The sequence below is a fragment of the Eretmochelys imbricata genome, chromosome 19, assembly GCF_965152235.1.
Source record: "Eretmochelys imbricata isolate rEreImb1 chromosome 19, rEreImb1.hap1, whole genome shotgun sequence".
NCBI classification, from domain to species: Eukaryota; Metazoa; Chordata; order Testudines; family Cheloniidae; genus Eretmochelys; species Eretmochelys imbricata.
This window is the reverse complement of record NC_135590.1, coordinates 15215902-15233202: the sequence shown is the minus strand read 5'-3', so window position 1 is coordinate 15233202 and position 17301 is coordinate 15215902. Positions and strand designations below refer to the sequence as shown.

Here is a 17301-nt window from a genome sequence, read left to right as displayed (position 1 = left end):
AGGGTGAAATTAATGTAAATCGTCGCTGGCACCAAAGTGACCCCTACTCTGTGTGCTTTGCATGCTCCAGGGCTGACTGTGTTCTCCCGTCTCGGAGCACCGCGTGGCTCGCTCTGGAGGTGGCTGAGGTGGAGTTTTCCCCTCACCGTTTCTCACAGCGCTGCAGCTGTGTCAAAGAAACCAAGGTGTGTTGAAGGGAACATGGGCCCACAGTGCCCCCCTTTCCTAGCAGAAAGACTGGGGCACTGGCCTGGGGCCCCCGTTCTAGCCCAGCAGGGACTTACACATCTCTCATTACCATGCAGAGCACTTGACAGCTTTTAATATAATCAGCTTCATGGCACTCCCATGGGGTAGGGACTTGGTATTATCCCTGTTTTACAGATGGGGAGCCGAGGCAGAGAAAGGCTAGGTGATTTGCCCAGGGTCACACAAGAAGTTTGTAGCAGGATAGGGAACTGCACCACTGACCACTAGCCCCTTCCTCTTTCCCACAATCCCTCTAATGGGCCGGCACTGCTTGTGTCCAGTTTTGGGCCCCACACTACAAGAAGGATGTGGATAAATTGGAGAGAGTCCAGCGAAGGGCAACAAAAATGATTAGGGGTCTAGAACACATGACTTATGAGGAGAGGCTGAGGGAGCTGGGATTGTTTAGCCTGCAGAAGAAAGAATGAGGGGGGATTTGATAGCTGCTTTCAACTACCTGAAAGGGGGTTCCAAAGAGGATGGCTCTAGACTATTCTCAATGGTAGCAGATGACAGAACGAGGAGTAATGGTCTCAAGTTGCAGTGGGGGAGGTTTAGATTGGATATTAGGAAAAACTTTTTCACTAAGAGGGTGGTGAAACACTGGAATGCGTTACCTAGGGAGGTGGTAGAATCTCCTTCCTTAGAGGTTTTTAAGGTCAGGCTTGACAAAGCCTGGCTGGGATGATTTAACTGGGAATTGGTCCTGTTTCGAGCAGGGGGTTGGACTAGATGACCTTCAGGGGTCCCTTCCAACCCTGATATTCTATGATTCTATACTTTAATCTGGCCTGGAGGGATCAGAAAAATTCAAATTAATCTATTGGAACAGATCTGGGTTCCAGTCCCCGGCTCTTCCACCAACCATCTGGGTGACCATGGGCAAATTGCTGCCTCATTCCGTGCCTCAATTTCCCCCTCTGCAAGATAGGGGTTGGTGACATTTACCCTCTTTCCTAGAGTGCTTTGAGATCTGTAGGTGAAAAGCAAAATCCAAGAGCTATGTGGTGGTCTTTCATAGATTCATAGATACTAAGGTCAGAAGGGACCATTATTATCATCTAGTCTGACCTCCTGCACAACGCAGGCCACAGAATCTCACCCACCCACTCCTGAAAAACCTCACCTATGTCTGAGCTATTGAAGTCCTCAAATCGTGGTTTAAAGACTTCAAGGAGCAGAGAATCCTCCAGCAAGTGACCTGTGCCCCATGCTACAGAGGAAGGCGAAAAACCTCCAGGGCCTCTTCCAATCTGCCCTGGAGGAAAATTCCTTCCCGACCCCAAATATGGCGATCAGCTAAACCCTGAGCATATGGGCAAGATTCACCAGCCAGATACTACAGAAAATTCTTTCCTGGGTAACTCAGATCCCACCCCATCTAACATCCCATCACAGGCCATTAGGCCTATTTACCATGAATATTTAAAGATCAATTAATTACCAAAATCATGTTATCCCATCATACCATCTCCTCCATAAACTTATCGAGTTTAATCTTGAAGCCAGATAGATCTTTTGCCTCCACTGCTTCCCTTGGAAGGCTATTCCAAAACTTCACTCCTCTGATGGTTAGAAACCTTTGTCTAATTTCAAGTCTAAACTTCCCGATGGCCAGTTTATATCCGTTTGTTCTTGTGTCCACATTGGTACTGAGCTTAAGTAATTCCTCTCCCTCTCCAGTATTTATCCCTCTGATATATTTATAAGAGCAATCATATCTCCCCTCAACCTTCTTTTAGTTAGGCTAAATAAGCCAAGCTCCTTGAGTCTCCTTTCATAAGACAAGTTTTCCATTCCTCGGATCATCCTAGTAGCCCTTCTCTGTACCTGTTCCAGTTTAAATTCATCCTTCTTAAACATGGGAGACCAGAACTGCACACAATATTCCAGGTGAGGTCTCACCAGTGCCTTGTATAACGGTACTAAAACCTCCTTATCCCTACTGGAAATACATCGCCTGATGCATCCCAAGACTGCATTAGCTTTTTTCACAGCCATATCACATTGGCGGCTCATAGTCATCCTATGATCAACCAATACTCCAAGGTCCTTCTCCTACTCCGTTACTTCTAATTGATGCGTCCCCAGCTTATAACTATAATTCTTGTTATTAATCCCTAAATGCATAACTTTACACTTCTCACTGTTAAATTTCATCCTATTACTATTACTCCAGTTTACAAGGTCATCCAGATCCTCCTGCATGATATCCCGATCCTTCTCTAAATTGGCAATACCTCCCAGCTTTGTATCATCCACAAACTTTATTAGCACACTCCCACTGTTTGTGCCAAGGTCAGTAGTAAAAAGATTAAATAAGACTGGTCCCAAAACTGATCCCTGAGGAACTCCACTGGTAACCTCCCTCCAGCCTGACAGTTCACCTTTCAGTAGGAACCGTTGTAGTCTCCCCTTTAACCAATTCCTTATCCACCTTTCAATGTTCATATTGATCCCCATCTTTTCCAGTTTAACTAATAATTCCCCATGTGGCACGGTATCAAACGCCTTACTGAAATCTAGGTAAATTAGATCCACTGCGTTTCCTTTGTCTAAAAAATCTGTTACTTTCTCAAAGAAGGAGATCAGGTTGGTTTGGCACGATCTACCTTTTGTAAAACCATGTTGCATTTTGTCCTGTTTACCATTGACTTCAATGTCCTTAACTACTTTCTCCTTCAAAATTTTTTCCAAGACCTTGCATTCTACAGATGACAAACTAACAGGCCTGTAGTTACCCGGATCACTTTTTTCCCCTTTCTTAAAAATAGGAACTATGTTAGCAATTCTCCAATCACACGGTATAACCCCTGAGTTTACAGATTCATTAAAAAATCTTGCTAATGGGCTTGCAATTTCGGGTGCCAATTCCTTCAATACGATGAAGTGAGCTGTAGCTCACGAAAGCTTATGCTCAGATAAATTGGTTAGTCTCTAAGGTGCCACAAGTACTCCTTTTCTTTTTGCGAATACAGACTAACACGGCTGCTACTCTGAAACCTTTAATATTCTTGGATGAAGATTATCTGGGCTCCCCGATTTAGTCCCATTAAGATGTTTGAGTTTCGCTTCTACCTCAGATATGGTAATATCTACCTCCATATCCTCATTCCCGTTTGTCATGCTACCATTATCCCCAAGATCCTCTTCAGCCTTATTAAAGACTGAGGCAAAGTATTTGTTTAGATATTGGGCCATGCCTAGATTTTCCTTGACCTTACTCCATCCTCAGTGTTTAGCGGTCCCACTTCTTCTTTTTTGTTTTCTTCTTATTTATATGGCTATAGAACCTTTTACTATTGGTTTTAATTCCCTTTGCAAGGTCCAACTCTACTGGACTTTTAGCCTGTCTCACTTTATCCCTACATGTTCTGACCTCAATAAGGTAGCTTTCCTTGCTGATCCCTCCCATCTTCCACTCCCTGTATGCTTTCTGCTTTTTCTTAATCACCTCTCTGAGATGCTTGCTTATCCAGCTTGGTCTACAACTCCTGCCTATGAATTTTTTCCCCTTTCTTGGGATGCAGGCTTCCAATAGCTTCTGCAGCTTTGATTTAAAGTAATCCCAGGTCTCCTCTACCTTTAGATCCATAAGTTTTTCAGTCCAATCCACTTCCCTAACTAATTTCCTTAATTTTTAAAAGTCAGCCCTTTTGAAATCAAAAACCTTAGTTGCAGATTTATTTTTGTTTATCCTTCTGTTCATTTTGAACTGAATTAGCTCATGATCACTTGAGCCAAGATTATCCCCTACAACCATTTCTTCTATGAGGTCCGCACTACTCACCAAAACCAAATCTAAAATGGCATCCCCTCTAGTCGGTTCAGCAACTACTTGATAAAGGAATCTGTCAGCTATCGCATCTACGAACATCTGAGCCTTATTATTATTACTAGCACTCGTCCTCCAGTCTATATCTGGGAAGTTAAAGTCTCCCGTGATCACGCAGTTTCCATTAGTATTTACTTCATTAAAAACATTAAAAAGGGCTCTATCCATATCCAAATTAGATCCCGGCGGTCTATAGCACACCCCAAGCACTATCCCAGGGGAGTTTTCTTCCCCAATGTAATTTTTGCCCAGACGGACTCTGTCTTATCCATTCCATCGCTTCTTATTTCTTTACATTCTACCTCATCCTTGATATACAATGCTACTCTACCACCTTTACCTTTATTTCGGTCTTTCCTAAACAGCACATACCCTTCAATACCTGTAGTCCAGTCGTGACTACTATTCCACCATGTTTCTGTTACCCCTAGAATATCTGCTTTCACTTCCTGCACCAGTAGCTCTAGTTCCTCCATTTTGTCACCCAGGCTCCTCGCATTGGTGTACAAACATCTTAATTTTTGCTGTTTGGCCTCACTCACATTCTGGCTACCGCTACCCTATCAGGCACGGTCATTCTACAGCCAGTATAACCTATTAGACTGGTATCCACACTGCCCTTCCTCCTTATATACATTCTCCTGTATCCTTTCGGCTGGATACGGCTGTATCCTTTCTTACTTCGTTTTCTTCCCTCTCAATGCTAAAATCCGGCGTGGAAATTTCCTGGACATCTCCCAACCATCTCCCCCAGATTCCTAGTTTAAAGATCTCTTAATCAGTTGTGCCAGCCTCCATCCTAGAAGTCTATTTCCTTCCCTACTCAGATGAAGTCCATCCCTGGAGAGGCAGGCCCCTGGTTTGCGCTGCTGCTGCTAATTCTACCTCTCTTCGGTGGATAAAGAGAGGATTCCGGTCTGCTGGGCTTTCAGTCTGGTACCTTGTTTCAGCTGCTCACGCTCCAAAAAAAAAAAGATAAATATGAAATCCAAACAGCAGCAATCCAGCCTTCCTCCTCTGTGAGCTCGTCTCCTCCTCTCCAGCTCGTCTCCTCCTCTCCGGCCTGCCTCCTTAAGTTGCTTATTCCTTGATGAAATTAAATACCTGCTGTGATTATGTTAATGTTACATGCAGCCCCCCAGGAAAAGGTTAAACAGCAATTGGTGAGTTCCCAGGGTGTCTGTCTGTGGTTAACCCTTGCCGCGATTTGGGCCAGCCCTGGGCATGGCCAGAGGGCACGAGGGTCTTTAATGCAAGACAGAAATGAGCCTGATTTATTAGCTGCAGAGCTAATGTGAAATATGGGTGGGTGGCTTTCCTGCTGCAGCTGTGGAGTGTGCTAGAAAGGGGTGGGCAGACAGAAAGGCAAGGACGGGCTGTTTAGTGACTTCCCTCATGACCATAGAGATCCGGGCCTTTGTTTGCCATCTCAGCCTTTCCAGCTGCATTGTGCCCCCCAGCATCTGCAGAGTCAGCGCTGAGCACCCCTGTGGAATCATCCGCGCCCTTTCTTGCAACACAGAGTCACTGTGTTTGTGTATCATCTCGGACGTAGAGCTAATTGCAGCCCGTTCGCTGCTTGGGAGCATGGGCCCTTCCTGCCACCCATGGACCTGGGGACCCCGAAGAGCTCAGGGACAGATTTTCAAAGGTCTTAGCATGTGCAACTTGGGCCGGATTGTCAGACGGCTCAACTCCCAACCTGAGAATGCAGCTGTTGGGCCGGTGCCTAGGTGCTGAGCTCCTTCGAAGGTTTGCTGGCTGGGTTGGGCCGGCCCATGCAGAGCTGGGGTATTTCTCTGGCCTGCAGCAGATGTTTTGAGCTGTGTGCGCAGTTAGGTGGAAGCATTCTGAATCTTTAAGAATAAGAATAAGAATTTGCCTCTTATTAGCCTGCAAAGAGATGACCTCATGCCCCACTGCCCGGCTCCCCTGGGTAGCTGGGAACCCCAGTGCAAAGGGAGAGACTATTAAAAAATCAAATCTATGTGGAAGAGTGGTCTAGTGGTTAGAACAGGGAGTCAGGAGAACTGGAGTCTGTCATGAGCTTTGCCTTGAGTGCACTGGGAGGCCTTGGGCAAGTTACCTCCTTGCTCTATGCCTCAGTTTCCCCACATGCGCCCTGGGGACAATACTGTTCCCCTCCCTCCCAGGCTTGCCTCATGAAAGCTGTATGAGCTGAGAAAGATGAAGGCTGGTCCAGCAGTTAGGGGGCTGGTCTAACCCAAAGAATTGCCCCAGGGATGCCTGACTGGAAAGGAGAGAACTGTTGCAAGCAAGGGTAGGTACTGGGCCTGTTGTGGGGGCGTACTGTCCCTGGATCCTCTGCCCTCTCCTGCCTCCTGCAGAGTGGTGAAGGCTAGACAACCCCAAGACTGTGGCTTTCCCTTTTGCAAGGACACAAACTGGGAGAAGGTTTCTTAGGTGCCCGGCGGACCCGCTGCAGGCTAGCAACAAAGCGGCCCAGAGTTTGCACAGATCCGTTTGAAAATTGACCCCCAGCTCAGAAGTTAAAGTGGGCCAGGGCTGCATTACTGGGACCTGGATCCCAAATCCTCCACCCCTCGGGGGGCTTGGATCTGGGGTTCTAATCTGGGCTCCTAGCAGCGACAACGGGATACTGGCGGGTCCAATACAAGAGATGTCACCTTTTCACAGACAAGATGTCAGCTGCTCAGAGGTTCTGGTTGGCGGCATTCACCCGGATGCTTTCCAATAACCCGGGGCACACGGCAGTCCTCTCTGCCTGCCCCCGAGCGTGTCGCTTCCATGCAAACCTGAATTCCAAAGCTCCCAGAGCTGGAGCTGACAATTAGGAGACGTTGCCTTGAGGACACTGGGTATTTTTGCTTTTCCCAGAGTAGCTGGAACATTGCTGTCTGGTTTGCTTTATCGGCTGTAATTGTCACTGAAAAGGAAGGATGTAAATGGCTTGTTTAGTTACATTTTATTAGGGGACTTCATTCTGGGGCAGGCAACAATCAGAATTGTTCTGTGTAAATACTTGTAGAGAACTTTCCAGCGTTATTTTCCCCTTCCGTTCCTTACCACTCCTCTACCCTCCCCCGCAAACCTCTTCTTTTCTCATACACACGGGTTCACACAAACACAGAAGAGGCAAATCTTTTGCAGTTCTGGTCGCCCCATCTCAAAAAAGATCTATTAGAAATGGAAAAGGTACCAAGAAGGGCAACAAAAATGATGAGGGGATGGAACAGCTTCCCTATGAACAGAGATTAAAATGACTGAGACTGTTCAGTTTAGAAAAGAGACGACTGAGGGATATGATCGAGGTCTATAAAATCGTGACTGGGGTGGAGAGAGTGAATAAAGGAAATGTTGTTATTTACCCCTTCACATAACACAAGAACCAGGGGTCACTCAATGAAGTTAACAGGCTGCAGGTTTAAAACAAACAAAGAAGTATTTCTTCACACCACACACAGTCAACCTGTGGAACTTATTGCCAGGGGATGTTGTGAAGGCCAAAAGTATAACTGGGTACAAAAAATAATTAGATTACATTTCAAGTAATCCTTGTCGTTGGTAAAAGTGCTTTGTGAGCTCTTTGTTTGCAGCCATGTTGTATAGATATAATCCTTCTGGGGACAGCCCAGCAGAGGGTACAGAGGGTAGAATTTGCAGGCTGTTTCTGTGCCTGGTGAATGCAAGTAGCAATCTGCTCCATCAGCCCACTGTTTGCAAGTGGTAGGCACGAATTCCGTGCGTTCCGTCTGTTATGGTGAAGTTTCCCACTTCTGGCTCAGCAGCTCTAGGCAATTTTTATCTGCACTTCTGGCCTTTCTTCCTTTTATCACAAACAACATACGCTGCTCGCCAGCGCAGTTTGCAGAAGCACAGAGAAGTGGGTGGCAGTGAGAACACTGAGCTGGGTTGTCCAGCCCAGTCAAACCTTAGATTGGTTACGTTTCCAGATGAGTAACCACAGCCGATAAAGTCCAGGGCAGATAAATATAGACTAATGAGTCTCTGAACAAGGAAGAAAAAGAGGAAATGCCTTTATAAATAGCGACGCTGTGGCAGCATTCCAACTGGGCCGGGAGACTGGCAGAGCAATCCCAGTCACTGCACCCAATGAATTCCCACCGCTTCCCCCCACATTCACAGTGCCTGCCCTGTGCATTCGTCACAGCCCAGATCTTCAGACGTCTCGAGCTGCTTACCGGCCATTGATTGTGGCGGGAGTTAGGCGTCTGGATCTGCGCCCACATGCTAGGCCTTAGCAAGAATGGATCTTGTCGGTGCCCTGGAGCGGAATACTGAGGAAGTGCAAAAAAGGTCTCTGGGATTCATGGGCTAGTGGGCCAGGCATTGGGCCAGCACGCAGCAGACCCTCATTCTGTTCCTGGCTCTGTTCCTGACCTACTATAGGCAAGTGAGAACCCCCCTTTGCCTGTTTAGATTGGAAGCTCCTGGGGGCAGGCACTGTGTGTCTGCGCTGATCTCAGCTGGTGCTCCTGCTACCCTCCTGGTGCTGCTGCTACCCTCATGAATAATTTGTGCCCTGAGGGAAGACAGAGAAAATTGTGTTAGTCTCTGTGGAAAGAAAGTGCTGCCGTGGGTATAGCCTGGGAGGCCCCTGAGCTGGGTTTTCATGCTTCCTTGGCAGCCCTAGCACCTTGCTGCTATCTTTCTAACCAGCCAGCTCTCTATTTTTAAAGTGCTAATGGCTCTGGCATCCAGATGCCAACCAAATAACACTGAGCATTTGCATGTCTTTAAAGTGCAGCTCCGTTACTGACTAATTAACTCTCACAATGGTCCTATGAGGGGTGTCTTCTGCATTGAACAGAGTAGGAAACCAAGAGGCAAAAAGGCTTGTCCAAGACCACAGGCAAATCAGTGGCAGAGGCAGAACTCAGCTGTCTTTGGCTTGTGTTGGTCCCACTAACCCGCCCCCCTAGAGCTCACGAGATACACTGGCCTGGGCTTGCGAACCCCATCCTCCCAATGCAGGAAGTAATGCTGGTGATGTCAATGGCATTCTCCCCTCTGAGTCAGTGGGGGATCCATGCCTAAACATGGTTTCGGGGGGCACCATCCCGCCTGGGGCCCATTTTTTGGATAGGGCGTAACATGGAGTCCCTGGGCACTTGTGGCTATTAGAGATTCTATGGCCAATGTTGTGGCCAGATTCCAAACTGGGTAATTCCATTCTGCCTCCCGCAATCTGCCCTGCAGTGTCAGCTGGAGCTGGCCGTTCTTCATTTCCCAGCCTCACCGGCATGGCAGTGTACAGGCTGGCTGGCCCTTTAGGTGAAGTGGTTCCAGCTCCTCGGATGATTAAGCAGGTGTCCCCAGGTGGGGCAGCCCCTGAGGGAGAGACTAAGAGGAGAGCTGCAAAGGGGTGGCCTGGAGGGTAGAAGCTGCAGAAGGGGAGCTTCCACAGGGGCCTGGCAGAGGAGCCACTGGGAAAGAGAGCTGCAGGAGGGGAGGCCATGGTTACCCTGGGCAGTGGCTTGAACCCCTCTGGAATGAAGGTAGGGGATGGTGGAGGGGCGGCAATTCTGGCATGTGAGAAGTCTGGGGCGACCCTGGCATGAGAGGACGATCGTTCACTTGACTTTCATTTCTGGGGGCTCAGGGAGGGCCTGTGCCCAGCCACAGTGAGAGGAGTGCCTGGAGCAGCTGGTGTGGAGAAGTGCTTCACTGGGGCTGTTGGGTTGGGACGTTACGGTTTGCTCTAAGACTCGGGGTGGAATTTAAAATATTAACAAACAAACCTGTAACGCGGGGTGCTTTCCATATTAAGGTATCGGAGTAACTACTTGAGACCTGCAAGGAGAGGGTTTAGTTATGGCTGTGGCCTATCAGACCATACTAGGCCAGGGTTCCCGGAGACGGCAACCTCTGTGATACAAGGTAACTGTGTTAAACCATTGCCTTGTTCCACCCAAGAGGTGTCTGCATTTCAGGGGTGAGCAAACTTGTTCTCCACTGAGGGATGCATGAAACTTCCTTCATGATGATAAGGGACTTTGTGATCCTCGTGCTATAGAAGTATGAAGGGCTGATGCTGGCAGAGTGACGTAGCGATCAGGGGCTGGCCTAAGTCTTGGAGGAAGAGGACAGAAAGAGATTGTAGTCAAAATAAAAACATCACCCTTAAAAACCAGTGTGGCAGCGAGGCTGCTGGAAAGGGCAAATGCTAATAAGAGTTATGTAGGGAGAGGGGATCTCGTTGCTCTACGTTTATACAGCGCTTAGCACAATGGCACTACGTCTAAGGCTCCTAGATGCGACTGCAATACCAGTTAGAATGTGGTAGATGCATGGCCAGGGGGTTACTGAGCATTCAGAGCTTCAGCAACCACAAGTCTGTCCCCTCTGACAGAGGCAAGGTGGCTGAGGCAAAATATTGTATTGGACCAACTTCTGCTGATGGAAGGGACAAGCTGTTGAGCTCCCCAGAGCTCGTCTTCGGGGGAAAGAAGCAGAGCGTCTGAGCGAAAGATGTAGGGTAGGGATGAATTGTCAAGCAGGAGGGCTAATGCCTGTTGAAAGTGGTCCCTTTGACTGAAGTGGGTGGCTGTGGGTTAGACCGTTATGCATAAAGGACTTGAAGTGGGCAGTTAAGGGTAGCAGGCAGTGGGGTGCGAATTGGAGCCACAAATCCATTGTTAAGTCCATGGGTTTTAGTGTCTAGCTGAGTTATGAATGTAAGTTCCCAGGCTTGCCTTATGAAGGTGTTGTGCAGGTTTCTCTTCAGGACAAGCACTGAGAGATCAGATCTGGAGAGATCGCTTTGTGAAAAGTGTTTGCCCACAGCTGACAGGGTGTCTTTCTCTTATGGCTTTTCTGTGAAATTCATCCACAAGGGTAATAGTCTGGTTTTGCGCTCCACCCCCATAGTTGTTGTTAGGGCATTTGATGCACTGGATGAGGTCCACCACATGTTGGGATAAGCTTGTATAGGACCCATGAACCCTGAAAGGTGTGTTTGGGGCAGGGGGGAGTTGATTGTTGCAGCAGTGGAGATATGGCCGCAGGTTTTGCAGCTCTCTATAAATATATCAGAGAGATAAATATCAGAGAGGGAGAGGAATTATTTAAGCTCAGTACCAATGTGGACACAAGAACAAATGGATATAAACTGGCCATCGGGAAGTTTAGACTTGAAATTAGACGAAGGTTTCTAACCATCAGAGGAGTGAAGTTTTGGAATAGGCTTCCAAGGGAAGACATGGGGGCAAAAGACCTATCTGGCTTCAAGATTAAACTCGATAAGTTTATGGAAGAAATGGTATGATGGGATAACATGATTTTGGCAATTAATTAATCTTTAAATATTCATGGTAAATAGGCCCAATGGCCTGTGATGGGATGTTAGATGGGGTGGGATATGAGTTACTACAGAGAATTTTTTCCTGGGTATCTGGCTGGTGAATCTTGCCCATATGCTCAGGGTTCAGCTGATCGCCATATTTGGGGTTGGGAATGAATTTTCCTCCAGGGCAGATTGGAAGAGGCCCTGTGGGGTTTTTCGCCTTCCTCTGTAGCATGGGCCACGGGTCACTTGCTGGAGGATTCTCTGCACTTTGAAGTCTTTAAACCATGATTTGAGGATTTCAGTAGCTCAACATAGGTGAGAGGTTTATTGCAGGAGTGGGTGGGTGAGATTCTGTGGCCTGCGATGTGCAGGAGGTCAGACTAGATGATCATAATGGTCCCTTCTGACCTTAATATCTATGAATCTATGTGTTCTAGGAGGGGCTGGGTCCACTCTGAGTTGGATGGTCTTGGGCTCTGTGGTCCCTTCTGATGTTCGTTTGGTGGCACATGAAGTGAGATGGCTGCTGATGGACAGGTTCATCCTGGTGATTGGCATTGACTGGCCCCTAGATGGTCAGTTTGGGCAGAAGGATTGTATGGCGCTGTGCGGGCAGAACTCTGCCCTCACCCCAAAAGACCATCCCCTCCAGGTAAAAGCTGGGGCAGTGGTGTAGGGGAAGCATCCCTGGTTGCTGTCTCGCCTGATGCTGTACTGTGGGTAGGCAGGGCTGTAATGCGAGTGGAAGTCAGGACTCCAGGGGTCTATTCCTGGCTCTGCCACTGACTCTCTGTGCAGCCCTGGTCACGTCTCTTGCGGGGAGGCTGATATCTACCCACCTTTGCAAAGCCCTTGTGGGTACATGCACGCTGCACACGCCTCACAGGGGCATGTAGAGTACATACGCTGCGTGCCCTCCTACCCTAGGCACAAATAGCAGCGCAGACGGCGAGGCACAGTTTAGACGAGTAAGAACACGCCTGAACCCTTAGGGCATGTAGCCCACGTGGCTCTGCACGCCCCAGCAGTGCCCCCCACAGCTATGCCGATATTTTCAGCAGATGGTGTCCCGCTGCGGAGGCCTTTCCTTGCTGCGGTGAAAATCTCTGCAAGGTGGACACAGCCTGCTTTGTGCCATGGCACGTAGCTGCTGCCAGTGGCGTGCAGGGGGGACATACCTTCCGGGGCGCAAAGCGCTGGATAAATACTGCTTAAGAGCACACCATATTCAAATGAGAAGTTTAGACCTCAAGCAAGGTGAACCCAAGTGTTGAGTGTGTCGGGTGCTGAATATATAGAGGATGCAGGGTGAAAACAGACCAGTGACAAAAAGTATTCCTGCCCCCTTTCTAGTTTTGGATGGGGAGGAGACACATTTTGTGTCCCCCACCCTCCTCAAACCAGACCATTCTCTGCCTCGCGTGCATCCTGGAATCCCACATAAAAGGAAAGCGGCTGCTGCTGCAAGCTCTCCCTTCACTTGCTCTGGTCAGTTTCCTCATTGCTCACCAGGCTGCAGCCCTCAAGCTGAAATTGATCAGTGATGTTGAATGCAGGGAGCTGATGTCTGTGAAATTCCAAACTAAGACCAGGTCTTTGCTAGCAAAGGATTGCCGGGATTCCTGTACCATTGTTGCTACACTGGCAAACTCCCGCTAGTTGCAATGCAGTTTAGTGGCAAAGAAAGTACTGTTGCCAGTATAGCTTATTCCGGCTCGGCAAGCAAAATGAGCTACTCTGGCAGAAATACTTCAGTGTTGTGATAAGTATTTGCTGACGTATTAAATACTTCAGTGCTGTAATTTTGGAGGGGGAGGGATAGCTCAGTGGTTTGAGCATTGGCCTGCTAAACCCAGGATTGTGAGTTCAATCCTTGAGGGGGCCCTTTTAGGATCTGGGGCAAAAATTGGGGATTGGCCCTGCTTTGAGCAGGGGGTTGGACTAGATGACCTGCTGAGGTCCCTTCCAACCCTGATATTCTATGATAAGTGACACTCAGACTTTTGCTGGTATAGAAATGTTGCAAAAAACAACAAACAATCCCCTTTCCATTGCACCCTTAACTGACATTGCTACACTACCAAAAGATTTTAGTGTAGACCTGGCCTAAGAAACCCAGGTTCTGCCCCTGCCTGCTAAAGAAAGCTGTTGCATTCCTCAGTCACCCCAGCAAACTATAACCCCTCCCCATTTGCTGACCTGCTGAGCACCTGTCAGTGTGTTTTAGTCTTTAGATTGCCTGCTCTTAGGGGCAGGGACTGTCACTTTCTCTGATGTGTTTCAGAGTAACAGCCGTGTTAGTCTGTATTCGCAAAAAGAAAAGGAGTCCTTGTGGCACTTGGTTAGTCTCTAAGGTGCCACAAGGACTCCTTTTCTTTTTTCTCTGATGTGTAGCCAGTTGCCTTTGCTGGTGCTTTAATTAATAAATAATAGATGATAAATCCAAGCTGTGAGAGGGAGGGGATGGATCATTTCTGTGCATACCCGGTGTCCCGCCCAGCTGGGAACAACGGCACCAGTGCCTCCGTCCAGATCAGTCAAATGATCCTCAGCATCTTTTTTTTCCCTTTTCGGCCATTGGAGACCTATAGAAAATCTGCCTGTTGGAGACCAGCAGGGAGGGGATCCAGTTTCCTCAGTTGGGCTCATTGTCATTTGATGCACGGCAGTGGCCTTTTCTCTGGCTGTCTCTTGTGTCCTGGATTTGCCTTGATGCAGGGTCCGCGGAGAAGAATGTTTTGGTTGTTTCATGGATGTGTAAATTTCGGCTTGTCCGTGTTTGCAGATTAAGGGGCCCAGGCTCGGTGCCATTTCCTGGAACCTTGCCTGCCATTGAGCTCCTCCAACCCTTTCTGGAAGAAAGTCTCAAATGATGCCAGGTCTGTGACCCATTTAAAGTGCAAGTGAAGCCTGACGGGAGCTCCTGCCCCGTGCCAGCAGAGCGGTGTTAGCTCAGTACACAGTGGGCCATTTTGCGAGGTGAAGCTTGTTTTCCAAGCTGGGTGGTTGGCTGTGGGGAGGTGGACATGGAGGGAAAGTCTTCACAGATGAGGCCTGAGGAGTAAATGTTTTCTCCGTTTTTTGTAGATGGCCTCGGGGCACCTGGGTGGTTTGGGGCCGGGGGAGTGTAACTGGAAAGCCAAACCCTCTGACTTGGGGGATTGAATTACGCTGGATCTAAAGTGCTAGCAGAAGAACATAGCTCTAGAAAGGGGGCTGGGAGTCTGGGGCCAGCAGGGCTGTTGGAATCTAAACCTTCATTAAGAAATCAAATAAACGTCTGGCCTTCATGGCTTTTGAATGTGACTCGAAGCAGTATGGGCTGCCTTCCTGAGTCTGCAGGGGGATCATGCCTTTGATGCTGCTCGTGCTGGTGCAGAATTTTCTGCTGCTCCTCAGAGCAATGGTGAAAGCTACAAGGATCACATCAGTTTTGCTCCACTGCTTCTTGAGGCAAGTGTTAACTGCAGTAGCAGAGACCGACACTGGAGTTTATTCAAGACTGTGCAAAGGAGAGATGAAATTAAGGGGTTCAGCAAAACAGTATAACTACCCCCTGCTGTGCCAATCTGGATGCAGCCATTTGCATAAGCAATCTGACTAGTTAACATTGTTCCAAACCCCGGTGTTACTGACCACTTGACTGACACAACGCTCTAGCTCTTTGCATGACATTTTATAGGCAATCATGAGCCAGGATTTCCCTATATCTGTGAACCAATTTAGACTTTCTCAGAGGCTGTATATTTGAGGGATACAATAGGCCCTCCCTTGATGCATTAAATTTACTGGTGGCATGAAACAGACAGAAGTGTATCTAGAGTGCATCTTTCTCTGTAACGAGTGGTCGCTAATTTGTCCCTGTCTCCTATAGCGAGCACAGTACATCAAGAGTGCACAGACAAATCAGCATCTGTAATATGTAAGAGAATCTGTTTGCCTCCCTGAAGTGTGCCCTGTTTTGCTCTGCACATTGGGCCAGATGGTGTGACTGGGTGGAGCTCCACTGATGTCAATCAGCTGGGCCAGCGGAGGGTCTGGCCCACGGCGTGTACAGAGCGGGAACCCTGTTCATCTTTGCACACTCACACTGGATCGGGGAACGTGAACGTCAGCCAGCAAAGTATCAACGGCTTGTTTAGTTGCTTGGAAAAAGCCACCCTGAGGCAATGAAGCCTGCGAGGAGAGGCCCGTCTCCGGCTAGTTCCGACTGCCGCAGAGCCATGGAAGGCCTTCGTGCTGCGGGTGTGAAGCCTGGCTCTCACCGAAGACAGTGGAGGCAGATTTCCTTCCCTCCTCCCCTGCTCACTCTGTGCTTGGAGGGAGAGATTCTCTCGGGAGATTCAAACGGCCTTTCATCCCACATCCAACTTTCAGGGCAGCAGCTCCCGGCAGCAGTGCTGACTGCTTCTGGGCGTCCCTGTGAAGAGAATCTACTCTCCCTGCAAACTCCCACTTCCCAGGACAGCCCTAATTAGCTTCTCTCTGTACCCACCTCCCCAGCTGTAGGAATCTCCCACTGCGTGTGCAGGCAGGAAGCCGCAGCAGCTCCATTTGCTTTGGCCCAGGCTGGCAGCTGAAGTGTTCCTTGCCAAGGTTCCTTATCTTGGCACTTCTCCCCGCAGGGGATGCTCTGCCCCATCCAGGACTCAGCGGCTCACTGGGCAGAAGGCAGTTGCAGGCCTTGTCTTCTTTACAGTGGAAGCCTTGGCTGTGGACACTTTGGAAACCAGATGAGGCAAAGCACTAGAGAATATTCTCTCTGGGGGGTCCTCAACCATTTCTTTCTGAGCCCCCCCCAACATGCCATAAGAACTCCAAAGCTCAATGGTACCACAACAATTGTTTTTCTCCATATAAGAGCTACGGCCAGTGTTAAGGGGTAGCGAGCAGGGCAATTGCCCAGGAGGCCAGGCCGCAGGGGGTCCCGCGAAACTCAGTTGCTCAGGCTTCAGCTTCAGCCCCAGGTGCTGGAGCTTGGGACCCCGTGCTGCAGTCCTGCATGATGGGGCTTCAGCTTTCTGCACTGGGCCCTAGTGAATCTAACACCAGCCATGCTTGGTGGACCCACTGAAACCAGCTCGCAGCCCCCGCAAGCGGCCCCAGACCCTGGTTGAGAACCACTGCTCTATAGAACAATTGGCTTGGACCTGGAATAGGGAGAGGACTAGGTTTCTTTTGTACTATTAAAACCTCCTGCCCAGGGTTCAAATCATGGACCTCTTCCATTTGAGCAGAAAGAGTGGCTCCACAGAGAGAAGTAACTTGACCAAGGTTACCCAGCGGGCCCGTGGCAGAGCCGGACATAGAATCCAGGGTTCCTGAATCCCAGTGTTCTGTGCCCTAGGCCACACTACCTATGTTCTCCTCTGCTCAAGTTGACCCCAGTGCACTTACTTTATTCTTCCATGCATTACACTCACCATTCCCTCTCTTTGGTGTTTAATCCCTTTATATACCTGTGATTAGAAAGCATCAGAGAAATCTTTGCAGTATGGTCAACCCCAGGGGATCACAAATCATGATTCAAACCCCACCAAAATCATGAGACTGAAAAAAATGGAGGTCTTTCTGAGCCTTTATGATGCACTCAAGTCACATTTTCAAACTTTTCTCTGCAACCATGAGGGCAAGAAACTTATTTGTCCTCTTTAATGAATGCTGAGATTTTCATATAATCACATGCCTCCAGGAGATGGGGATTTTCCTAAAGCCCCCATCAGTGCATGACTCGCAATAAAATCATGAATTAGCAACAACACAAATCACAGCCACACTACAATGCATGTGGTAAAGAATCTCTGTGGACTCATCACCCATTGGTCTAGCCTCTATCTGTTGATCGAGTGTCTGAGCACATTTCTAATCACCTAGCCAAGGTGTCAGTTTAACTTCCATGGGTCCTGAAGTGGCTACATCCTGCCCT

At 48.5% G+C, this 17301-nt stretch overlaps 1 protein-coding gene across 1 annotated transcript in view; it reads left to right on the top strand.

Moving 5' to 3' along the window:
- The first annotated feature begins 11838 nt into the window (after positions 1 to 11838).
- The window catches only part of SDC3 (syndecan 3), a 74151-nt gene continuing 68688 nt past the window's right edge, over positions 11839 to 17301 (top strand). Inside the window, exon 1 of the mRNA XM_077838105.1 lies at positions 11839 to 12027. Within this exon, the coding sequence (XP_077694231.1) occupies positions 11839 to 12027 (189 nt within the window). The remainder of the gene's footprint in view (positions 12028 to 17301) is intronic.